General features: G+C 37.9%; 2 protein-coding genes across 3 annotated transcripts in view; one reads left to right on the top strand and one right to left on the bottom strand.

Annotated features, from left to right (window-relative positions):
* Positions 1–889: 889 nt before the first annotated feature.
* Positions 890–18,580, top strand: vrk2 (VRK serine/threonine kinase 2). Of its 2 annotated transcripts, none has more exons than XM_067386305.1 (13): positions 890–1,310; positions 1,656–1,711; positions 1,805–1,874; positions 2,425–2,512; positions 3,241–3,349; positions 4,868–4,960; positions 5,588–5,720; positions 11,516–11,636; positions 11,982–12,034; positions 13,626–13,783; positions 16,552–16,695; positions 17,671–17,829; positions 18,047–18,580. In XM_067386305.1, the coding sequence occupies exons 1-13, from the start codon at positions 1,184–1,186 to the stop codon at positions 18,443–18,445; spliced, it is 1,710 nt and encodes a 569-aa protein (XP_067242406.1). In that variant the 5' UTR covers positions 890–1,183; the 3' UTR covers positions 18,446–18,580. The 2 variants fall into 2 exon arrangements, with proteins under 2 accessions (XP_067242406.1, XP_067242407.1); XM_067386306.1 differs by having other exon boundaries at positions 17,671–17,874; positions 18,047–18,172.
* fancl (FA complementation group L) overlaps positions 18,362–26,365 on the bottom strand; it is a 26,159-nt gene continuing 18,155 nt past the window's right edge. The window contains exons 8-14 of the mRNA XM_067386308.1: positions 24,326–24,476; positions 24,130–24,213; positions 22,662–22,707; positions 22,253–22,334; positions 18,878–18,994; positions 18,637–18,708; positions 18,362–18,496 (exon numbers count right to left, since the gene is read on the bottom strand). Of these exons, the coding sequence (XP_067242409.1) occupies positions 18,461–18,496; positions 18,637–18,708; positions 18,878–18,994; positions 22,253–22,334; positions 22,662–22,707; positions 24,130–24,213; positions 24,326–24,476 (588 nt within the window). The 3' untranslated portion in view covers positions 18,362–18,460. The remainder of the gene's footprint in view (positions 18,497–18,636; positions 18,709–18,877; positions 18,995–22,252; positions 22,335–22,661; positions 22,708–24,129; positions 24,214–24,325; positions 24,477–26,365) is intronic.

The raw sequence follows: 26,365 nt of genomic DNA, 5'->3' as shown, positions 1-26,365 counted from the left end.
AATAAGGGAACATCGATACATCACTTCACAGGAAGTAGAGAGGTAAAATTACCCAACTGTCATTGCGCACCGCGTCACCAGTCAGAACTATGGAGCAGAGCCGTTGAAAGAATTATTAAACGGCTCTCTGAATTTACGTTGGAATTTTGAATATTCATAAATTTTGTTATTATACGAACGAAAGTATGAGGTTATGGCGATGAGTGTTGCATATTTTATTGTATGAATAGGCATGACAAAGTAAAAGTGTTGAAAAGCTGTCATTTTTTATTTTACTTTATTTACCTCAGAAGTCTTTACTATGCAGCTGCGCGTGGAAAAGAAAGCGCACGAGATGAGACCCAGACGGTGGATTAAGAATACATACAGTTAACCAAATGAGAATTTATTTTCATATGGCATGACAGTTACAGCTTCAAATCTGTTAAGTGTCAAAATTTTAAATTCGAAAGTAAATTATAATATTTATTTATGTTATATCATAATCTGCGCGACACCGTCGTTGACTTTCTTTGATGACGTTTTGCAGGGCGTTCCAAATGAGTGATTTATTGCCAGCGAAGTCCACTTCAACTGATATACCGTGCTCAGGGAGTAGGGAGCAGTGAACACTGCGTAGGGACCCTGTCGAATGGAACGCAGCTTATGACAGCTTTGGTTCAGTTCTTTTGCAGCAGTGTTCGAATGAACCGATTCTCAAAAACGAGTGAAACTTCTGATTCTATTTTGAATGACATCGGCGCTGCCCTGTGATGAAACTTGCTACATTGTTGTTCCGCCTCTCTAGGGTATTTTATTGGTAGTTGAAAATGAAGGGCACACACATCACTGTTCTTGATAGGTTCTTAAAGATTTGGAACCGATGTCGCGGGAGTGTCAATCACTTTCAGGAAGTTGCAGTCTGTTGCCGTGAGAGGAAAACAAAAAAACAAAAAACCGTGAACTGACTGGAAGAACCGAAACTGAGATTATGATGTATCAAAATTCTTCTTCTGTATAACATTATTCTTCTTATTGAGTGTTGACATGCTTTTATAAGGACGCGTTATTGTTATTACTAGTTTGTGATAAGGAACCATTAAATAACCAGCAATAACTTGACAGGAAGTTTACATTGCTCTCTTCAGTCATTAGTTCATAAGGATTATTCGTTCTGAAACTATCTACATGACAGTTTAACCTCATGGCACCAAAGAAATACAAACTACCCCATCCACTTCCAGAAGGATGCATTTTAACAGATTCAGAAAAGAAGAATTGGCGCATCGGCAAGATCATTGGAAAAGGTGGTTTTGGACTGATCTACTTGGGTAATGACTTTATATTCTGTATTATATGTAAAACTCCTTCATAATTTCATTTTCATCTATGACTAGACTTGGTGGCAAACTCACTCGGAGCACAAGAGTTCAAAGACCTGAACTATTGCCAGTGCAGTCTTGAAGTCTAAAATGATTTTTCTAAATGATATTTAAAGCTGTGCTTTTTTTTTGTTCAATATAATTTTACAGTAGTGTGTTTTAATTTTTATTGTTAAACATATTTAAAATAATGGACACTCACATTTTTAAATTATTAATTTAGACATCATGATTGGATAGCTCTCATAATTTCAAAATTTTCACCTTTTTTATTTATTTGTCCACATTTTACAGCTTCCCGGGATGTGAGTATCCCTGTTCGAGATGACACTGATTTTGTGATCAAAGTGGTAAGAAATATATTGAAACAATTTTGAAGAGATGTCATCCAAATATAAACAGTACATGGGCTAAGTGTCTACAATTTCTATATTCATTTTCAGGAATATCATGAAAATGGACCTTTATTCTCAGAATTGAAATTTTACCAACGAGCAGCAAAGCCAGATACTAGTAAGAATCTTTGTTCTTTTTTAACCTAAAATTCAGTCCGTTTTATGCAGTGGAATTCTATTATGTAAAACATTTTAAGAAAAAAGTTCATAAACACTGATTTTATTATTGCCAAAGGATGTAGAAACATATGCATGTTTGGAGTAGTGTTGAATGAAAATATTGAAGACCCCTCATCTTCATCTGAGAGTTCTCAAACATGAAGTGCATGTCACTGATGAAGTGGCTATAGATGTAAATTAGCCTGGCTAGGCAAATTAATAAACCAAAGCAAACATGCACCTCTGTGGTCGTTAGTGCAATCCCAGCTTGTTTGAGCTCTAATTCAGAGAGAGTGACCAAATTGCTGATAATGATGCTGGTTTCTCCGAAGGGCCCCTGACCACCTGTCAGTCTGGTGCATAGCCAGTCAAGACAGATTCCCCTTCCAGCTAGGCTGGAGGAAGTGCTTCTTTATGAGTGTTTGAGAGATATATATATATATATATATATATATATATATATATGCATATATATTTGGCTAAAACATTTTTAAACTCTAAAATCACAGTGATCAAGTGGAAGAAGTCTAAACAGCTGGAGTTTTTGGGGATCCCAACTTACTGGGGGTCTGGACTGGCTGAAAATAACGGGACAAGGTATGAACCATCAGTTTGTCTAGGGTGGGCCATATAACCACCATGATTTGAGTAATGCCTATCACTGTAGTGGTATACAACAGATGTTTTTTATCATTTGTATAATATTTAGAAGTATGGTATTATAGTACTGCAATTTTGTGTTGCTGGAAATTCCTATTTAAATGCCTGTTTTTGGATAATCAAGTAAATTAAATAATTCACATAGTTACAATACTCTAATGTGATTAATTACTCATTCTATTTGGATCTCAATGGACAAAAAAATAAGATGACACATGGATTATACTGCAAGTCTGGGGTCAGTGGAAAACCAGATTCAAAACAGTAAAATAAGTATAAAACAAATAGTTGTGAATCTGATTTCTGACTGGGGGAGTAACATTTGAAGTCGTAAAATAGCCAATATATACACACATCAATTCTGTGTTGTTGCTCAGCAACTGTAAACGGTGAAACTTTGCTTTGTTACACCCTTTAATAACAAGTTTTTACTTGTCTCGACTTTTCATCACTCTCATATAAATAATATAAAACAGTCCTGCCCACTGATAAATGGTACAGCAAAATATTTACCTATATTTACACAGTCACATAGTATATACTCTCATACAGCCCAGCCCAATATTTGACATTAATGTTAAAAACATTAATCATTTTTGTTTCTATATTCTTTTGTTTCAATTGTATATTTAAGTTAATTTTGATCTTGTTGTCCGGTTTTATAGGTACAGGTTTATGGTAATGGATCGGCTGGGCACAGACCTGCAAAAGGTGTTTATGGAGAATGGTGGACAACTGAGGAAGCCCACCGTGCTACAGTTGGGTGTCCTCATGGTGAGACGCTGCTAAACTTCGTACAACATTTAGTTAGAGCTGCTTGCCTGTGTTATTTTAGTAATATTTATAAACTATTATAGTATTCATTTATATTTACTTCCATTTTTATATTTTAAATTTTAGTTTTGTTGTGTGCTTGTCATTTTTATTTTTGTTTTTAAAGGTGCCATCAAACATTTTTTTACAAGATGTAATATAAGTCTAAGGTGTCCCCTGAATGTGTCTGAAGTTTCAGCTCAAAATACCCCATAGATTTTTTTTAATTAATTTTTTAAACTGCCTATTTTGGGGCATTATTAAATATGAGCCGATTTATGCTGTGCGGCCCCTTTAAATGCTGACCTCCCCGCCCACGGAGCGCGCGCTTGCCTTAAACAGTGCATAAACAAAGTTTACACAGCTAATATAACAAATGGATCTTTACAAAGTGTTCGCCATGTATGCGGCATGCATGCGTCAGATTATGTGAGTATTATTATATTGTTTACATTGATTCTGAATGAATTTGAGGCTGTGCTCCGTGGCTAACGGCTAATGCTACACTGTTGGAGAGATTTATAAAGAATGAAGTTGTGTTTATGAATTATACAGACTGCAAGTGTTTAATAATGAAAATAGCGACGGCTCTTGTCTCCGTGAATACAGTAAGAAACGATGGTAACTTTAACCACATTTAACAGTACATTAGCAACATGCTAACGAAACATTTAGAAAGACAGTTTACAAATATCACTAAAAATATCATGTTATCATGGATCATGTCAGTTATTATTGCTCCATCAGCCATTTTTCGCTATTGTCCTTGCTTGCTTACCTAGTCTGATGATTCAGCTGTGCACAGATCCAGACGTTAATACTGGCTGCCCTTGTGTAATTCCTTTCATAATGTTGGGAACATAGGCTGGCATATGCAAATATTGGGGGCGTACACCGCGACTGTTACGTAACAATCTGTGTTATGAGATTCGCCTGTTTTACGTCTTTTAAACAAATGAGATTTATATAAGAAGGAGGAAACAATGGAGTTTGAGACTCACTGTATTTCATTTCCATGTACTGAACTCTTGTTATTTAACTATGCCAAGATAAATTCAATTTTTCATTCGAGGGCACCTTTAATATATCTATATAGCTTTAATTTATTTTTAGTAGCTAATTTTAGAACTTGAGCTCACACTTATTTTATTTCACATAGTTGCCAAGAGGTTCATAGTTGCCAAGCTTTATTTCAGACAAAAGCGATACTTATTGCTACAATTTATCAACTCACTACAATCTTGACCCTTAAATATGTTTTAATGTGACCTCAGTGAATGTAGAGGGTTTGACTGAATATGATAAGGCGAAATTATTTACAGTATAATTTGGTGGATTTTGAGTAAGCTTCAGTTGCATTTTCTGGCAGTCCGACTGCCTTGCATCCAGCTCATCTGCCTGTAGTCATTACAGTAGGTCATTATGAGGTTACTAAATTATTCATGTTAACCTTCCCCTCTGTCACTTTGCCCTTAACAGCTGGATGTGCTGGAATATATTCATGACAATGAGTACGTCCATGCTGACATTAAGGCTGCCAATCTCTTATTGGGACACAAAGATCCAAGCAAGGTGAGTCTGTATGCACATTACCACAATCAATAACCAATGATTGGTTATGTTTTTGGGTCACCAAAAACATAAATATATGTATTTATATATAAAAAAATAAGAACACGGTTCTTACTGTGTTCATGTTGTATAGCAAAACACTTTTGCTGCTATTAAGGTGGGATATGGATAAGTTCAAGGACAGGTTTGGTGGTATAGATGTAATTGCATGCAGGTATTTTATTAAAATATGAGTACAATGTAAAACATGTCATGTTTTTTTTATTGTATTTACACAATAAGTGCATTGTATCATATGATTAATTTAAATGTTAGTACATAGTAGTTAAATACACCTAATATAAAGTGGGACCTCTTTTGTGTATAAAAATACCTATTCAAATGCAGCACATACTTGAATAAGAGTTTTTTATTATTTTCATTGATCGTCTACTAAGACGACCAGCCAGCATTGATGACATTTGGAACTTAAGTATAATGGAGTATAATCAATTAAAGTCTCACTCTGCTGTCACAACTTGACCCCATTTCCTTGTGCTTTGCACTAGCATACCATATACGGTAGGAGAGATTCAGTTTGAAAGAAAATGTCTTTGGGAAGATTTATGCTGACTTTATCTTTTGCAGGTGTACTTGGCTGACTATGGACTATCATACAGATACTGTCCTAATGGTGAGCATAAAGAGTACAAAGAGAACCCCAAGAAAGGACACAATGGCACCATTGAGTATACAAGCATTGACGCTCACAAAGGAGTAGGTAATGTAAAATCTGTCATTTATTTTATCTTTTGAAACCATGCTGAGGTATTACCGAGATAGAAACATGTGGCATTATGTATAAATGTCCTGTGTTTCCCAGTAAAGTCAACATGAATTGCCATTTGCAACCCATTTTACCTCATAATTTGAATTATTTGCAAGTGAAACAGAATATTCAGTGAGAAAAAAATGTTGGAATTGAAAAAGGTAAATAAAGTGGTATCAGAGTTTTGATTAAGGATTACAAAGACAACCCTTCATTTTTCTTTGGAATAACATGAATCAATGTATTCACCGTGATTAGACCAGGAACATGCATTAAGGACTAAATGGAGATTGTTATAATTTCATGTTAACTTTAAAGAAAGAGGTTCACCAAAAAGTATGGATTCACTATCTAGATTACTCACCTTATAATGGGTCTGTTTATGTGGCAGGGACTTCTCAGTATCATGTCCTTAACTTTGGGTCGTGCTATTGGAAACACATTAACTCGTAAATTGTGTACAGTCCTTTTTATTGGATATTGATTGTTCTATCCATGCTTACTTGGGCAGACTTAATTCAAGAAATCCATAATTAGTCAAAGTCATAACCTGCATCTTGTATGCATTTACTATTAATTAAAGCTTTGATGTTTTGTTGAACTGGGACTCAAAGCCAATATCTCTAGCTGCGTTGGCCATAGGATATTACAGAAGTTCAATACTGAATACACAGCAGTAAAGCTTGCAAATAGCCATGTTTCTGTTGCTGTTTAATTTTTTAAGCACATGGAGAAAAAACAAGATACACAGTCAGCAGAAAAATATTTTTTAAAGTTTAATGTAAGTTTAATGTGTATTTATTTGACATTTATTCAATTGTATGATAACACAGTTTGAGTTAGGGCTGTGCGATTAATCGAAATTGAGTTTCGACTTTGAGTTTGGCTTCACGATTATGAAAATACGATAGTTGAGATAAAGCAATTATTGTGCCCCATTCCATTACTTTCAGTAAAATCATGTAACATTATTTTCATAAAAATGGGATGTTTGATATTAAAAATAGTTATTAAAAGATAACTCACATGATTTACAAAACAACTGTGAATATTGTCAGTTATGTTTATTCTCAATAATTATTTTGTATATATTTGCTGACTGAGGCAATCCAGATGTTTTTTTCCCTTCCTTTTATTTTGTGTAAATGTGTGTCCTTGTTGTCTTATGTTGGTTATTGTTTTATACCTTTGTGTCTGTTAATATAATTTCAAAACTCTAAATAAAATATACTTACAAAAATATGTCAAACTGCCGGGCTTGGTGAGTATTCACATAAACCCAGTTGGTTATGTCTGAAGTGAACGTAAACAGTTGGGAAAAAATAGAATGTTTATTTGTATATTTTGGATCTGTGCATTTGGTCTTAAAGTGACAGCAATCTAATATACCTGCAGCTGTCTGTATCATTAATGTTAATCAAAGAACAAAAGACAAGAGAAAAATCACTAACTGCTCTCGACTAAATGATAATAAACCAAAGCAAGTTTAATTCTTACAGTGAAAACTATGCTGTTTTATTTTACATTTGATTTCTGTATATACTTGCATGAAAAACTTAAAGCACCATTTCAATTTGTATCTTTTTTAATATAGTATTTGTCCTATTGTTTGTAATTAGTTTTTAATGCATTACTGACTGTTTACTTATTTAAAAAAAATTTGAGGACTTTTCTCAGCAAATATGTAGTTGATACATAACCAGTGCTTCCCACACATAGACTTTACTTGGGCGGGCCGCCCAGTTATATTAACTGCCGCCCAAGTATATTTGGAGACGCATTTTTGCATTTATTATTTTTATCCACTTATACTTTTATATCAGCCCAAGATAATGAAACCATCCGCGATCGATTAACTATTTAAGATTGTCGTTTCGTACCTGCTCATTATGTGTGCATCAGAACTGTTTACTCCCGCTAGCATTCCCACGGGCGCTGCATTTTGCATTTTAAATTGTATTTAGTTTGATTTCCATTTAATTCATAGTAAATTATTGTAGTCTCACCCACAGGAGGAAAAGACTAAGAACATTATTTGACACATTTATTATTCATTTTATGAATTTTACTAGTAAAATCTGTGTCCCATTCACTGAGAGAGACACTATATGACAGAAAGGAGAACATAGGAAAAGGAGAACCATTTAAATGCTGTAATTTTGCATAATTTACAATGCATAATATTAGTATGTAATTAAATGTAATAGTATGCTGTGTAATTAAAATTAATTTCAATAAATGAAAATACTGTTAAAAATCACACATTATTTGTTTGTCACATGTAATAGACCATTTTTGTGCCATGGATAATGGAGGATTTTTCACCCGGCTACCACCGTAAGTATATTTCAAACCCGTGGGAAGCACTGCGTAATGCTATTGTTAAATAAATTACTTGTATAAGGTTTTGGTCATATGGCCCACTCATAATCATGTTAAATAATCGTGATTGAGAATATTGGCCAGAATAATCGTGATTATGATTTTTGCCATAATCGAGCAGCGTTTTTTTTTTATTTTTTTTATTTTTTTATAATATCATGTCTATTTTTATCACTCAAATAAAATCACTCAAAATATATTTTTGTATGGACTTTTTAGGGGATTATCATACTTGGGGGTCCATGGCATCCAAACGTTTGAAAACCCAAGGTTCAGCAAGGTTCTTATGTGGATTGAAACCTTTTTTACCCATATTTTTCTTTAAATGTATGGTGTTATCATTACGATGGTTTTATATGTAGAGGATGAATGCATGTGTGTATTTTTTACTGTTTAGATATAAAAGGGGAAAAAAGTTCATGAATCTCTGTAGCTCATAGCACGGACCCAGTAAAACACTTTGTTTGATACATCAGAAAGTAAATCATGCTCAGGTTCAGACCAAGGTCTGGCTGCTTTCAGACAAGACCATGTTCTTACCTGAAACAATTTGTTAACTTTCCATGTACAGGATTCTACATATGTTCCTGATTCTGTCTTTCTGCTCTGTAAATGCATGGCCAGTTGTACTGTGTAAATCACATTGCATATGGCAAGTGATATAACACTTGAGAGTTTATAAAAACACTTACCCACTGACGCACCGACTTGGGAGTTCAGTGTCCCGTTCCACTCCCAAAGCTAAACTCAAAGCAGCGAGGCAGTAAATTTGACAAACCTTGTTTGCACCACTATTAAACAATCCGCAGCCAAGCCGGCATCACAGCACTAATCTTGATGGAGGACACTGACAGCTGTTGTGTAGGTCATTATCACTGACTGCCCTGTAGATGAATGCAGATTGCAGAGTGTTTCTTTTCTTTTGGCCCCTGGCACCCCATGTAGATGTTGATTTGTTACCATGGTGAGGAGTGCAGAGACGAGCACTTCGTGTCCCACTGAACCCTGTGCAAAAGGCCTAATTATCACCTGTAGGGTTGAATTGAGCCAGCTGAAATTCAGGAGGAGAGGTTCAAGAGTTTGACATGGCGCTTTGGATAATCACAATAACAATAGACCATAATTATGAACAACAGCTTCTATCTGATGGAAGGTGTTGTGTTCAGCCTAGAATGCATCATTCTTGTGGATCGGCCTTTTTATAAGTGAATCGGTGTCAGGACTAGGCCAGGCAGCCCACCCCTTCAGGTCCATATTACAGAGTCGTACAAAATGTTTACAGAGCGTGTCTTCTCTTGTGCACTTTGGTCTTTAATCATAGTGCCCTTTTTACATGGCACTTAAGAGGCATTTTTCCAAGGTCACCTGTGAGGGATGTTAAAATCTTTTCTATTAAATTGTGTGTTTGCTAAATTAGTTTGGTCAAGGTTGAAGAAAAATAAAGAAAACCTATATATGTGGCCTAATGGTCTTGCTGGCTAGCGGGCAGGGAGGCTGACTCTGTAATAGGCACGGCAGGATCAATGATGGTCATGGATTTAGGCAGAGATTTTCTCTTTTGATGAATGCAGTCAATAGGTAATTTCTCAGGAGATGGACTGCAGTTACAGTATTGAGTTAATACACTCTCTAGGCACGAACAAATGATGTGCCTTAATTTACCCTTATTGATGAAGTTGGAGCTTTTCATGAAGGGACAGGCTTAACAGGAGGTTAACTCCTGTATATGAGTGAAACTGACAAAACCATCCCATTCAGATTTAAATTTAGGCAAACGTAATTCATTGAGGGTCCTTAGTTTAAAGTCAACCCGTAATTTGTTTAATAGCTGGGATCCAAAATGAATATTTCATATCTAAATGCTGCTGTCTGTCTGTCTGGTTGGCATAAGACTAATCATTTGGTTGAAGTGAGGCCATTTCACACTCAGTGCTCATAAGCAGATGTGGTGTTGTAAAAACTAGACTGGGATAGATTCCCATTGAGCTTATGCAAGTGTGAAAGCAGCTCTTTTGGGCTTATTTGAAGACTAAAACCACTTACTACTTATTCCAAAAGTATTAATCTCTTCTGCTCCCAGGGTTAAGAACAGTTGCATAGATTCTTTTATTGTTCCTTTTCTTGTATTTTATTTATTCTTTTAACATCTTTTATTGTGTTGCATGCAAAAAAAAAAAAACATGCACTGTGACCATTGGAGTCTGACTTGTGTGAGCGGCTTCATTTTAGTGAATCAAAAACATACAGCATGACAAGTGTAGCTTGATTCCTGCAACCAGTGACTCTTATGAGCCAGTTCTTTTTAGCGAATCAAAAAGATACAGAGTGCATTGTGTAGCCCAATTCCCGATTGATTGACTCCTATAAGCTATTACTTTTTAGTGAAACATACAGTAAAGTGTGACTAGTGTAGCATAATTCCCGAAAAGAATGACTATTATACGGTTTAGTGTTGTGTATATTTATACCGTTTGAATGCTTCAGTTTCCATGGTTGCTGTTTTGAGTCAGTTCTAGTAATGAATAGTTCAAGAATACAAACTACTGAATTAGAATTAGATATGTAAGATTATGTACGAAAAATTAACATTATAACTACTGCAATTTTCCCAAATGAATTGGAATTGAATTTGAAATTAAAATCTGAATGAAATCAAGAGCTGGTGAATCAGCATCAAACTGATTTGGGAAATCTTTATTGATTCTTAGCCCAGGGTAGAGGAGTCTTTAATGAGATATTAAACAAATGTAAGAATCATAAAAGACGAAGTGTTCTTATAAGAAGTTTTTAGTATACAAAAGACATTTACACTAGATGGCAGTTGTGTAATGTGTTACAGCAGAGGTGGAGATGGAGGCGGTCTAAGGAGCACATGCAAACACTCTCAGGCTCTTCTCTTAAGGCCAGCAGAGACCCCACGGAATCCAGAAACATGTGGAAACTATTTGGGCCAGACATTTATTTCTTTGTTTTACTGCTTGGCTCTCTGTCGGAGAGAGTGTCGGGCTGGGCCACAGGCTGTCTGGATCATGTCAGAGGCCGTCAGGATCAGGTTCCTGGACGAGTCGCCAGACCAGACGAAGGAGGAGGGAGTGTGAGAGAGATGTGAGGAGCGCTGGTGGGAGGAAACTGACCTACTCTTTCAACTCTCAGCCCCTCTTAGAAAAGCCCCGTTAGCCTGTGAGGCAGGCCAGGGCACCAGCTGAGAAAACAAAATACTTCTCTCCATCACCCCCCCTCCTTCTTCGCCTTTTTTATAAAGGCATATTTCAGCAACCAGTGGACGGGTCATTCAATCAAAGAGTTTTAACTTGCTTCTCAACCAACACTCAACTTCTTTTCCTTATCTTCACTTTCTCCAACAGCCGCATCCAGACGAGGAGACTTGGAGGTGTTGGGCTACTGCTTGCTTCACTGGCAGTGTGGAACTCTGCCCTGGCTCTCATCTCTTAGGAACCCAGCTGAGGTCCAGGAGGCCAAGGCCAAGTACGTTCCCCTTTTCACCATAGGTCTATTTGTGTACAGTGGCTGCTGATCAGAGGCTTTCTGTGCTTATTCAGCCTGAATTATTCACTCAAATGCTTCATTAAAGCCTTAAAACTCCACTAAAGGTGTAAAAGGCCACATATTTTCTTTCTTGTCTGGAAATTTAGGTAGTGGAGTACACAGCTTTAAAAGGATCAGCAGATCAGTAGAAGAGAGAATGACAAACTCTTCACAGTGAAATTTTAAATGTATGTTGTGTGATTCCGTGAGTCGAAAGCGAAGAGGTGTTTTCAGATGCATTTTTGCAACTGTTTAACCTTTCCTTTTATCATCCCTTGACCACAGGCTGATGTCCAACCTGCCAGATTCTGTCCTGAACATGTCTGCTTCCAGCACGGGTAGGTGCACGTGAGTGTGCAGACCATTTGCTTTGATCAACAAGGTATGGAGCTTCCTCGCCATCCCCACAAGCACAATCTCCTTGCCTCTCCTTCATCAACGGACTCTAGCGTCCCTGCAGTATCTTTCCCCCCTCCACAGGAAGCGAGGGCACGTGCGTCTTCTGAAAGGGGGCTTTGTGATCTATGATTATGATGAGGCCTTATTCCCCCAACCTTGAGAGGCTGGCTGCAGCTGGACCAGAAAGATAAGACCTCTAACATGCATCAAGGCTGCGCATGTGGTATACATTCAGCTAGGCTGCCACAAAGAGAACGTGCACCGGCATAGCACTGCATCCAGCATATTTATTACAGTGAAGAATGGAAGGTGCCTATATTAGACACACATTTGTGTTCTCGTATGAACAGAGAGGCCGCACTACATTGTGCTCCTGCCACTGTCCATTTGTTAGGAAGATGTGATTTTTGTTCCTTTTGGAATGAAAATGAAGTCTGCAGATGGTGGTTGTCACTTGGCCGGACATTTGCGAGTGTGTTCAGTAAGCATCTAGGTCAACAGCAGGATGCATCAACATTAAACATGCAGACCAGCTCAGTTGGTGTTTATCTGCAAATTATGCAAATACTCAACCACAGTCCATCTCCACAGTAGTCCCCACTTGTGTAGTTTCCAAAAAAGGACACATTTGGGATGCTCTACATCAAGGATATTCAATTAAAGTTCCAAGAGGTCCGGTCTCTAGATTTTCTTCCTAGCATCTTTAGTGGGGAGGGAAGCAATGCGCATGAAACATAAAGGGCTTGAATGAAGTGCGTTTGGCTCTAGATAAAAATATTAAAGGATATAGCGCGGAAAGACCATTACCATAAATGACCCTGAGTGCTTGTGGTGTGTACCGCTGTGTTGTTTTGACGCGCTTTGTCTCGCTGTGCGCCTGGAACCAAGCCAGGGTCTGGAGCAGGACAGTGGTCTGTTACTTGAGGACCCCTGCTCTACATGATGAGGCGTTTCGAAATAATGTAAAGCTCAACATCTGATTTTCAAAATTGTTTTTTTGTGTATTAATGGGATAGTCCACCCAAGAATGAACATTCTGTCATAATTTCCTCACTCTCATGTCGTTCCAAACTTATATATGCTTCTTTCTTTTGCGGAACACAAAAGATGATATTTTGAAGAATGTTTCAGCTGGTTTTGTCCATATTATGAAAGTCAAAAACATTAAGATAGAAATTAATTCATACAAATGATATAGTCCAAGTCAATCGTCATGACATTTGGTCATGTGTTGTGGGACAATCAATGAAGTTTGACTTTATTTGACGTTTGAGGATTGTAGTCTGTATTTGTGTGTCGATCAATGTTTTGATATTATTTAAAAGTGAATAAAGGCTTAAATGTTGTATAGATTAATTTCATGATACTTGAAAACTTTCATTGTTTGAACAATAACAACTGAAATGTTCTTCAGAATATCTCATGCATTCCACTGCAGAAAGAAAGTCTAGAGTGACATGAGGGTGAGTAAATGATGATACAGTTTTCAGTTTTGCATATTCAGATGTCTTTCTTTCTGATCCTTTACAGAAATAGCCAGCTTCCTGTCCAGCGTGAAAAACCTTGACTACAATGAAAAGCCAGACTACCAGGCCCTCAGAATGGTTCTGTCAGCGGCCAGGCTGCAGGGTCCATTGGACCTCTCCAGGCCAAGGGCGTTAGAGATGACCAGGCCAACCACACAAAGGGTGAGTGTGAAATGCTTTGGCACAGCAGCCCAGTAGACTTAATAGAGACCATATGAGCCGGGGCTGGAGTATTCTGAGCAGCCTGTGGGCTGCGGCAGATTTATCTGTCTGGGAGAAGGAAGGAGATGCTCAGGTTTGGGAACCCTCCTCTGACCCTTTCCCAGCTACAATGACTCCCACTCCTGCTCAGAGCCGTCTGCCTGGCCTATTGGCGGCGTTGGAGTTGGACCGAAGTGGTTCAGATGAGGAAAAAAAGGAGATTTACACAGTGGTGACAGACTCAGAGTTACTGAAGGCCCTCAGCCTGGGGCCACAGCTCAATGCAGTGTCAAAACCATACAAGAGAGCTATTTAATTAAAGCGCTCTTATTTATTGCATTCACATGCACACTTATATTTCAACGTCTATATGCACATTCAGAATCAAACTGCATAAAATACAACACACTGGATTCCTGCACTCTATTACACTGGTGAGAGACAAGAATGGCACTTTTCCTCTATAAAGAGAATGAGCTTGTGAATCTTGACCGTGGTGTCGTAGGTTAACCTTTGCTGACCTTGCCAAAAGGCTTATTGGCTCTCAAGAGGTCTGGAGTGGAGAGACCTTAATTCCTCTGGAATCACTTCACAGTTGATCACTGCCAACTTGAACCGCTGAACTTTACGAACACCCGAGCAACCCAATTTGAGGCTGTTGAATACACACATTTTTCAGAGGCCAAAAGATCGCCAGTTAGAATTGCCTCTCATTTCTATGTGGAGCTGTCCAGCAGTTTGATCTGTGGTTCAATAGAGAAGGCTCAGTGTTGAGGATTTGGTTAAGGGTTGGTAAATACCCTCAGTGTTTAGGGTGTCATTTACTCTGCTTGTTCCTTGATATTGAAACCATTCTGCATACAGTGGACACCTTGCAGAAAACATCTCAGTTCTACATTTTTAGATTGACCTTTGCCTTTCAAGTGTTTTATAAATAAAGCATGAATCATACAAGTGATTTAAATAATATAAGAAAAAAATATATATATTAAAAATATATGTGCACATTAATGAACTTTGAATGAATTCTGTGAAATTATGCTTGCAATAAAATGTCATAGTCAACAGTTGTCCATAGCCAGTAGCATAACAATGTTTGAAGCACAGCTCAGACAGAAGTTACTTTCAAACTAAGCAGCTTTCCTTTGATCTCTTGAGTGAATTCCCTTGACCAACTTGAACCCGATACAAAATCTGCATGGGGAAATCTTTTGCCCTCATGCAGAATTCCAGATAATTGGATTTTGACCATGAAAATTTACAAACAACGGTAAATGTAAATGCACCTTGTGTAATAGTAATACTGGCAAATAGTGTTGTTCCATCCTTGTCCATAAAATGAAAGCTAACTAATTACAGTGAAATATATAAATTCAACTAAATAGGCTATATCCTTTTTTCAAGGCCTATAAAGCCTGGAACACACCAAGCCAACAGCTGTCGAGCAGTTTTTGTTCGTCGGCCGACCAAGTTTTCTCAGTGTGTTCCGCACCGTTGGCTGAAGTTGGTCCCCGTCGGCTTTTTTCGGCTGATTCAACATGCTGAATTGGTGTCTGAGCTATTTGGTCAGTAGGGCCATCTGATCATTCTGATTGGCTGTTCAGCTACTGCCACCTGTTGTTACGGAAAGGCATTTCTTCTTACGCAGGCGCAGAACGGATGTGCTACTTGGCCATCGAGTGTTGAGTGTAGGTTTCGTTTGTCAGGGCAACTTTGGACCCAGACTCTGCCGACGTGAGCCAACCCCGCAGGTTGCTTTCGTCGCCACTAGTACGTCGCCATTGGCTTGGTGTGTTCCAGGCTTAAAACCTTTACTATGCTTGCTTAAATGTAAAATTCTGCAATTCAAGTTTCAGTGGTGTGCGACATTGTCATTCATTGTTTTGTTGTTGTTTTGACTATTTCTTTGTTTCTGACTTGAATATGTGACTTCCTGACCCAGATGTAGGAGCTTCCCTGGTGCACTTTGACTAGTGTTTAACTAAGAATGTGTTTCCCTGAGATGCATTAGGTCTGACTACAGTACAATATGTTTTGATGTTGCTAAACCTAGATTGGGACTGCCAGTTCAAAGTTTATAGGATTTGATCGTTCCTTAAGTGAGCACATTGGTGTTCCTTTTTGATGCACAGGTAGTTTGTGTGATGCTTGCAGTATCAATGCATTTGAATGTTTTACATGGATGTATGTTGTTTCTTCTTCAGTTCTTACAAAGCAGTGTGCATAGTCTTTTTCCTCTGACCTTGACCACCCCATCTTTAGCACAGATGGAAAGCATCAGTGTCAACAGCAAGGGCATTAAGATTTGAATCCCCTTTTCTTTGTAGTTGTATTTTTCTCTGTGGTTCTGTTCATCCCTTTCTAGACGGTGTAGCTTCAGTTCCTTTGAATAAAAGCTAAAACAACATCATCAATGTCCCCCTCGTGTCTCAGCTCTCCTGAAACCACGTCAGGCAGCATGAGGCCAGCAGCTCCTTGTGTCACTCCAACACTCCTGGAGTTTATTTTGCCTACAGCTGACCTCGCTGGTGATCTGTGGCCAAATTTAGTTTGGACAGTTGCCACCTTAGGGAGAGCAGTAGATGCCATTAATCAGGGCAGGTCCTCTCCTCTAAGGATCCAGGTCAGGCAGGGAACATTTAGTGTTCTCTTTCACTCTCTTGTGAATGCTCAGAGACAAAAGCAAGTACATTTCCGTCATCTATGTTATTTAACTTTACCTTCCACAGGCTGCAAGCCAACCCAAGACTACTGACAAAAAAACAGCCAGATCTAAGCCTGTTGTGACAGCAGAGGAAGATGATGAGGAAGGGTTGGGCGGGTCAACACCCAACAAAGTCTGGAGCAAGACCAAACGAGAGACACACAAGCAGGTGTTATTCAAAAAACGACTGAATAATGGTTCTTGTTGGTTAATGATGTGGAGTGTTTTCTTTTTTCTTTTTAAAGGTTTGGTTTATTTATTTATAACATATTTTTTTCTTTATTTTTGACCAAAAAAACCCCCAAAAAAACTACATCAACAACTTTACTGTATAAAAGCTGAAGCAATTAATAAATAGCTTAAAGCATAAATAACAAACTACAAAAATAATGTAAGAAATAAAACTGGAAGATTTTTCAGTTTATACATTGTAAGTAGATTGTGTGAAGTTGACAGTGCATCTTTTATAAAAGTAAAAATCAAGTTTTAATTCAAATGTTTAATTCAGAAATCAACATATTTTCTTTCATATAGTATGAATGGGTATTTAAACATGAAAATATATACATTACTGTTCAAAGGTTTGGGGTCAGTAGGATTATTTTTTTTTTATTATGTCTTTGGAAGAAATCTCTTATGCTCCCCAAAGCTAAATGTATTATCAAAAATACAGTTAAAAAAAAAAAAAAATATATATATATATATATATATTGCTAAATCTTATTTAAAATAACTTTTAAATTATATTAAAATATATATTCAAATTCAGTTTATTCCTGTGATGGCAAAACTGAATTTTCAGCAGTCTTCAGTCTTACTCCAGTCTTCAGTGTCACATGAACTTTCAGAAATCATTCTAATATGCTCATTTTGTGCTCAGGAAACTATTGATTATCAGTGTTGAAAAGTTCAAAAGAACATCATTTATTTGAAATAAAAACCTTCTGTAACATTATAAATGTCATTACTGTCACTTTACTGACCTCAAACTTTTGAACGGTAGTATAGTTGCCATTATATATATTAGGAAGAGGGTCTCTCACAAAGTGATCATCATATTTGGAAGTCCTCGTATATATATATGTATATGAATATAGTGTTATCATACACTCATTTAAATTATTTGTTGGTGTCATCTTTACAGAGACCAAACAAAGCTGACATGGCTGCAAAAAGAAGTGATAGGCAAAAGTTTATGCCTGAAGAAAGTGATGAGAACCTCAGTGATGAAGATGAGCCCCTCCCTCCACGAGTTCATCCTAGAACAAGAGCAGGAGCACGGCAGAGACAAGAACACGAACAAGTAAAACCAACAGCAGAGCACAGGCCAAATGACAAATAGACCACAGTCAGTCATTCACTTCAAATTGATCAATGTATTAAGCACATCAAAAGCCATAGGAAATACAAATATGCTTTGCAATGATTATTGTTTGATACAAAAGTGCATTAACAGATCCAATATCTCTCGTTTATATTTCTTATAATGTGAAAAGATACAATTTGCTCCAACAACACAGGAAAAGAGGAACGCGGAAGTTTATGAGGGCAAGACCTGGATGACCATGAGGGGAAAACAAAACCGTCACTATTTGAACCAGCAAAAACACACTCAAACACTAAATGATGACTATGCAGTACCCAGCAGTGAAGTTGACTACTGGAGGAACTACACCAGGAAACACAGCCGGCATCAAAACCAATGGGAGGAAACTTATGATGATGATGGAGACCACTGGGGAAGTGATGTTTGTGGATTGGAAAATGAAAGGACTCTGTACCATCACAGAAATGACTTTGGAAAATCAAAAAATCAGGGTAAATGGCCCATTAAAGTAATGTTGATCTTCCTTCTTGTTATGATATTAACTGTTGTTGGTTGTTGGCATTATCCTTACTGGAGCCGTAATGCCACATGATGGAACAGACTGTTTTTAAGCGTTTCCCGTGACCATTTTCACAGTGATGGGCTAAAAGAATGTATGTATAAATCAATCAGCATGAATTTTTTTTTTTTTGCACTATAAATGATTTATATGAAATTAAATATCTTTGTGCATTTAAATAAAGTTATTTTCTTTGCTATATTTGTGTGATAAAGTCGTGCTACCTTGCTGCAGTAAGGACATTCTCCAAACACAATATTGAAGCTTTGGCGACTGGTGGGTAGACCTCTCAGCCACTGTGAAGACAAATCAATAAAAGTATACCATAAATACCATACAAACACTAACAAATTATACATTTTTAGATAATTGTTTATTGGTTTTTGCATGGTCATGTGATTGTTCTGTTTGAAATACTGGTAAACTGGGTTTTCTGTATGGTTTGCTAAATCTTAAAGTGCTTACCTCATAAAGACACACTTGATGGAAAGGCTGGCCGCATCGTGGGTCATTGCAGACCTGATCTGGAATGTCTGACTCAAGTCGATAAGAGTAGCAGATGCCACATTCAACACTGAAACTCTTGAGTACACAACCACAAAATGTCATGAGCTTTCACATGTAGAACAACTCAAGCTGTCAGTAAAGTAAAAAAAAAATTTTAATAAAAAAAAAATTAAGTCTTAAAGGATTAGTTCACTTTCCAATTTAAAATTACCCGAAGCTTTACTCATCCTCAAGCCATCCTAGGTGTATATGACTTTCTTCTTTCTGATGAACACAATCTGAGATTGCAGTGAGATCAATGAGTATGAAACTGAAGACAGTGCCTCCATCCATCATAAACGTACTCCACATGGCTCCAGGGGGTTAATAAAGGCCTTCTGAAGTGAAGCGATGCGTTTGTGTAAGAAAAATATTCATTTTTAACAAGTTATAAAGCAAAATATCTAGCTTTAGCCAGACCGCATTCCGTATTCAACTTACGAAAAAACGGAACTGGCATCGTATTAGTTAAGCTTTTTCCGTAAATTGAATAGGGAAGGCGTAGGAAGTAACGTAAGCTTTTTGAACTGCAAGAGTTTTACACTTTCTTCGTAAGTTGAATACGGAAGGCGGTCTGGTGGAAGCTAGATATTTTACTTCATAACTTGTTAAATATGTATTTTTTTTTTTACACAAATGCATTGCTTTGCTTCAGAAGGCCTTTATTATTACGTTTATGATGGATGGAGGCACTTTCTTCAGCTTCATACTCGTTGGTCTCGCTCGCTGCCATTATAAAGCTCAGATGCGTCAGGTTATTTATTAATATATCTACAATAGTGTTCATCAGAAAGAAGAAAGTCATATACATCTAGGATGGCTTGAGGGTGGGTAACGCTTGGGGTAAATTTAATTTGAAAGTGAACTTATCCTTTAAGCCTGGGACACACCAAGGCTGCGTTCCAGTCCGGTTTTAGACACGCACTCGCGAACTTCCCTAAACACTTCCCCTCGGGGGAATCCCTGCCGCCATTTTGAAGTGCGTTCCACTTCGTGAAGTGGACGAGGGAAGTTTATATGGACAGACCCTCGCTCCCTCGATTTTGACCGAGGGAGCGAGTCTACTTCATATGTACACTTCAGGCAGCTCCATAACCCACAATGCAACACGATTGTGACGTCACCGCATATTGCGTTTAATTTACCCCACCACAAACAACTCTATGATATTCTAATTATTTTTTAAACATTTAAAACACACATATATACATATAGAATGCTGTATTAAACAATTTTGTAAGGGGAAAAAATAAATAATAAATCAGCTCCATTGCGGATTCCAAGTGATCAAGGGCTTAGGACGTTCCAGTTCAGCCCATACAAAGGTTCCGCCAGAAGTGGGCACTCGTGCAACGTAAGCAATGACGTACATCCGAGTCAACGAGACGAATGCTGCGTTCCAATTCGCCTACTTATACTACGCCCTAAAAGTATGTACTCTTTCTGTGAACAAAAAGTACTTACTTTTGAGTGTGTAGTAAAAGAGTAGACAAGCTTTGGGACATACTAACACGTCATACAATCGCGTCTTTTCTCTCTGTCGCATCCTGTCACCGTAAACTGGCCTGTCAATCACCTTACTTCCTCCACATTTCATTTAGCTAATTTCCTACCGTATCGGAGTGAAATGCAGCACGTTGATCTGCAGTCGCGGGTCTTTCATGTGGAGAACTCTCCTCATATTAATGCATAATGATGCATTTAAAAGTTAATGGCCATTATCGGATCTTCATAAAAGTCCACATTGGTATTTGCAGATGAAAAATAACACGGGTAACATTACATATATATTTTCTATCAGGTTAAACTGATTATTAGTCACTCAAATCTCTCAGCGTCGATTGCATATATCCGCCATGTTTTGTAGTTTTTTAACACTTTTTACTCGTGTTTGTAGTTCTGAACTGAAACCTCGTCCAATGCGCAATGGGTTGTGGGCAATATTAGTTTGTGTATCTGCAGCCTGCAGTGCTGGTCTCCCTTCATGAATTACGATTATAATAAATAGACAGTGGTCTCCTACACCGAGGCGAAGAACGCGTGTGCTGGCTGACCGTCGGCTGTAGTTCTCTCGGTGTGTTCACGTGCAGTTTTGTGCCGCGATGCGAGGCGACAACACAGTCGGTTTTTAGTAGGCCTACTTTGGTGTGTCCCTATCCTTAGTGCTCCCACCAATGCCATTTTTGCCATCATTTACTCACATTTGTGTTGTTTTAAACCTGTACTATAGATAAATAGTACTATAGACAAATACTAAAAATATATATATTACATATCTACATAAATAAAAATATTTTTCATAAATCAGCATTACCTTTCTCATAAATGTCACATTTCAGTAAATAATAAAGCTTTTGACTTCAGAAAACTTGTATATACTTAATATATTGCATAAGTCGTATTAACCATTTTTTATTTAATACAATTTTGTCCATTCCAGCACTGTACATTTATCAAAATGTCTCCAGCTGTGTTCCACTGAAGTCAGTCATACAGGTTTGGAATCACATGGTGAGTAAATAATGACAGAATTTTTATGTTCAGTTAATGATTATAGGAAAGGTTTATACACTTCTCATATTTTGTATCCCCGAGTCTGATCTGAAATTCTGTATTTGAAATTCACTGTCTGCTGGCGCACGGCGGCTCATATTTGTTCCCACAGGGTGAGGAGACTCAGGTGGACTCATCAACCCTATATGTGCTTGACCCCCACTTCACACAATCCTCCTGCTTAGCAAGACGCCTCAGCCAGCCTAGAGAACCTTTACACATCCCCCCCATTCCCATGCTTCTGCTCTCTTCTCCTCCACTCTATGTGTTTGCATATTGCTGTTCAGATAATTAGATGTTTTTTTCTTTCTTTTTTTCTGAGCAATCCATTAAAAGGATGGAGGATAAAAATTTCAACATCTGGTCAAGTAAACTTTTCTCGCTTCAGAATGTTAATGATGGTCAAGCATTAATCTGCGGTACAGACTGTGAATAAACACTGCGGCCTTTCAACCCACAAGCTGAAAGAGAGAAAGCATAAAAAATGCACAGAGGAAAAAAGATAAATGGCGGAGCTATGATTAAACAGCTCTTGATAGTGCCGAAGATTCTGCCACCTTTGTTATTGTAATGATCTTATCTGTAAACAACCCAATTAAAGGAAATCTGTACCCACCTCTCCCGATGATAAAAACAAAGAGAAAAGGAGGTGGAAAAAAAGAACACTGCAAGCTTCAAATGTGATGGTGCTGTGGAACTAATTGTAAGTGGCAGTGTATGAGACGAAAATATGCAACGTACAGATTTTTCGTGGGTGGTAGGCGATGGAAATTCTATCTCCAACACATCCTTCATATTCTGTAGGACACTGCAGTTAGGGTTCCTATGAGGAGAGGAGGAAATCAGACCTTCATGCACTAATTAAACGCATACAGTCAAGTCATGATGGTATAATGAATACAGTTCAGTGATTACTGCCCAAAAATCCAGGATATCACTGTGAGAATCAACGTTCTGGGCCAAAACATTCTCACCATGTGGTTTCTGATTCATTTTACGCTGTAATACAGACAAAAATGTCTGCAGCACGCACATGAAATAGCAAATTTGCATTGAAATATGCAACATCCACTTTGATTTCTCATTAATCATTTTTAACAACCTCGGGAAAACATGAAATGGAACAGAAGTTAATAATCAGTTTGCTTACCATAAATGCATATTGGCATTCAATTTATTCCGTAAAGGAGTGACAACTGAAAGACGAGAAAGTTCAAATTATTAACATAATTGTTGTAATTAATGTCAAAAGTATAGGTGCTTCAGTAATAAGTTGATATTTAAAAAAATATAACAGTGTATTTGTCAATTTTTTGGAAGTATAGATATAATTTAGTTCTTACAAATATGCACTACAGTTCAAATGTTTGGGGTCGGTAAGATTCAATTTAATGATCCATGCTAAATGAAAGTATGAAATGCTGAAAAAAAAAAAAAATATATATATATATATATTATATATAAAATTACATACATACACACACATACATATATATGTATATATGTGTGTAAACATACACGCACACACACCCCTACACCCACACACACACACACAAACGATTGAAACTGGTGTTGAGAATTGTTACAATTGACAGTATTGGTATGTTGATGACCCTATAAACACAGTAAGCTGTTATCTGTTCTGTCACATCTTCAATTATTCATTATCAAGACCTACACACTTATGTTTTTGTAATAGCAATACACACTGGACTTCATAATGTTTGCAAAGCACTGGGGGACAAAAATGCCATCAACATAAATCATATCAATCAATCTGCATGGCAAAAACAAGCCCGAGGGAGTGTTGTATATGAAGGCAAGAACTGCGCTCACCCCCCTAATGTAGCCGAGCAGTTTCAATTAACTCTACCTCATCTCTCATTCAGTGTTCCTCACCTGATCGCAAAGCGCTGACAGACAATGCACGGCCGCGTCATTTCTTACCTCTAATCTCTATTCTTTCGTAGAAATGCCACAGCAGAGCGGGCAAAAGAACAGGACATTTCCTACTGTGACAAACAGTCTGACAGAAAGGGAAATATTCAAATAATTCAAATAAAACGCGCTCATCATGGCTGTTCCACCCGAGAGATCAATCTGGGAGGGACGTGATAGCCGCACTCTCTGTTTGTCATTTGTAAATGCAAAAAGCAATATTTCTGTCTGACCCCGCGCTCGGAGGGTCCGCGACTGCCACCGTCTTGACTATTGAAGTGTGGATTTAATATCAATGAATAACATTGCTAGGCAACCGACAATGTGTTCTGTGTGCCATTGTCAGCCAAGCATGACCTTGGATTTAAAGAAACAATCACGGCGGCTTAAATAGTGCAAACTGACCTCCATTCCAACACCATCTCGCTGAAATCTAAAAGCACATTGCGCCACAAACATATTGCGGGCTGTCAGCTCGGCCGCTCCAGTTGTAGCGGTCCTGTCTAAATGCAGTAAAGCATTTACAGCATGTGCACTTATGTACGGAGGTAATTGAAAAACAAGAGCACGAGAGGGAGGCACGAGTTCCTCGCATCCGAGCTGCCTCTCACATGCAGGAAACCGTAATAAAAGCTGTATGGAGATAAACAGAGAGATTTGCAGATATGAAAAATGCCTACCGTGCTCAGCCCCGAGCAAACAGCACTCTGGCAGCATTTTGGGGTGTCTGGGGTCAATTTGTACCTTTATTGAGACATTGTTTCCTGGGGAAGAACAGCGATATGGCAGCTTAAAATCACGAAAAATGATTGTTGATGGGCATAGTTGGATGGATGGCGGTGATCTGCAAATAATGAGATTTGAATGTAATGTTACCGATGGCGATCCTTCTCGTGGAGTCTGCTTTTGTGGGTTTTTCTGGTTCCAACACCCACGTCTGCTCATCTATCTCATCCAGCACCGACCAGAACTCGGACAGCGCCTCAACGTTTATCAGGAACTGACTGTGGACACTGGCCAAGGTGCTCTGGGTGTAGAAGAAAGGGCAATAAATTAGTATCAAATGTATTTTTCTTGCTTGAAGAGTTGGTTTTTGACTTATGGTCATTTAAAGGGACAGTTCACACAAAAATTAAAATTCTATCATTGTGGAATTTACACTGTGGAATAAAACTTTTCTCATTCTTCTTTTAGAAGTTAGTTTAGGCTTTGCAAGCACACTTTTAAGTTGTGGTCACATTAGCAAAATGTTGTTGAATATTCACAGGCAAAAAAGGTCCATTGTCTATTGTCAATAATGTAGTAGTCTCAGCCTCAGACATAACGCCCACGGACCATTGGCTGAACGTCTGATGCATATGGCACACTAATCTGGAAATACTTCAGGAGTTTCAAAGTCGTTATTTGGTTGGTTGAATTACACAGGATCTCTGGGCGACGCGTGTGTCGCATTCTTTAACGGTTTGCCTGGAAACAAATGCCGTGTGGCTAAACTCAGTCGTGGAAGAAGAACGCAGTCGTGTTTACAAGCGCTTACCAGGATAAACTAAGCGCTGGATTTATGTGGCTCCATTGTTGCTGTAAACTTGCACAACGTTCTTGAATTAATAATTTATAGATTATTATGCCAGTCTGTTATTGTAGGGACATTGACATTTTCACGCCTCTAAACATGACGCGGAATAAAACTGTGATTGTCATGTCAGTCAAACGTCCTCTTGGGCGGTCCTTGGCCAGTGAAAGCTGCGATAGAGTCCAGACCTTCTGCCATCAGTCTGAAGGTCTGGCTATGCAAGACTAATAGTGTAGTGACATATAAAGCAAAGCTCACACAAAAGTCACTTGGTCAACGTGTAAATTTAAGTGACCAACTTGAACCTGTTGTGAAATTTGTGTATGGAAATTCCAGATCATATGGATTTCCAATGGAAATGACTGACCGCACCTTCAGTCAATTCATTTGCTAGCTAAATCTGTACCCTGCAAATGTTCAAATGATTCATCATTACACTTTTTTAAACTTATTAAATGTTTTTATTTGCATTATGGCAAAATGGGGTTCTAGGCAGTCTTAAAAAATGGCAGTCTTAAAAATTGCAGTCAAACTTGATAGCCAATGATGCATTTTCATTGTATGGAAAATAACAGATCTGATATTTTGCTCCACAGGAAAAAAAATTAGTGACATGAGGGTGGGTAGAAGACTGAATTAACAGTTTAAAATTCAATGAAATGGAAGTAGTGACAAATTTATTCTTCAGTATTGTGACATCCATCCGAGTGTAACACCTTAATGCAAATGATCTAAAGTAGATGTAAAATGATTGTATTGACCAAATTTAGACATGTACATGTTGTATTTACAGTAAAATCCACTTGGTAAAAACATCAATGGACATGGCGCCTCTCAGTCAGTGGTTGCACTCTCAGAAGTGTCTAGATGCTAGAAATAGTATCCTTTTAAATTCTCATGCAACTCTTGATATGCAGGAACAACATTGTATTTTTTTTTTTTTTGTCTGACATTGGCTGGGCTGTATTTAATAACTCCTGAACACTTCTGCATATGGGAGATGTTGATACTGTCCACATGTCTGGTTTCATATCACTGCTTTATACAAACTCTTCAGCCCTCTGCCATCAACACTCGGGGAGGAAAAAAGAAAAAAAGAACCATTCCCACTGAAGTCTTGCCAAGTCTTCATCAACTACCTGTCAACAAACCATTGATTAAAGCACCAACCAAGAACAAATCAAATATAAAAAGTGACTGAACAGGAAAAGACCAAAACTCATACATCAGCAAACAAGAGAAATTCAGCAATAGCGTTTGATCACTGAGAACCACAGACGACCTATCTACGGTTCAGCATAACGGCTTCCTCTAATTCTAACATATACAAACACAGTTGGTTT

This window comes from Chanodichthys erythropterus, chromosome 5 (genome assembly GCF_024489055.1).
Source record: "Chanodichthys erythropterus isolate Z2021 chromosome 5, ASM2448905v1, whole genome shotgun sequence".
In the NCBI taxonomy this organism is placed as follows: domain Eukaryota; kingdom Metazoa; phylum Chordata; class Actinopteri; order Cypriniformes; family Xenocyprididae; genus Chanodichthys; species Chanodichthys erythropterus.
This window is presented reverse-complemented; position numbering and strand designations above follow the sequence as displayed.

What these genes read in the sequence shown, in the direction of transcription:
- vrk2 (XM_067386305.1), top strand. Translation starts at nt 1,184, where the DNA reads ATGGCACCAAAGAAATACAAACTACCCCATCCACTTCCAGAAGGATGC. An exon ending in CTGATTTTGTGATCAAAGTG is followed by an intron (nt 1,712 to 1,804) that starts GTAAGAAATATA and finishes ATTCATTTTCAG; the next exon opens with GAATATCATGAAAATGGACC. An exon ending in AGCAGCAAAGCCAGATACTA is followed by an intron (nt 1,875 to 2,424) that starts GTAAGAATCTTT and finishes CTAAAATCACAG; the next exon opens with TGATCAAGTGGAAGAAGTCT.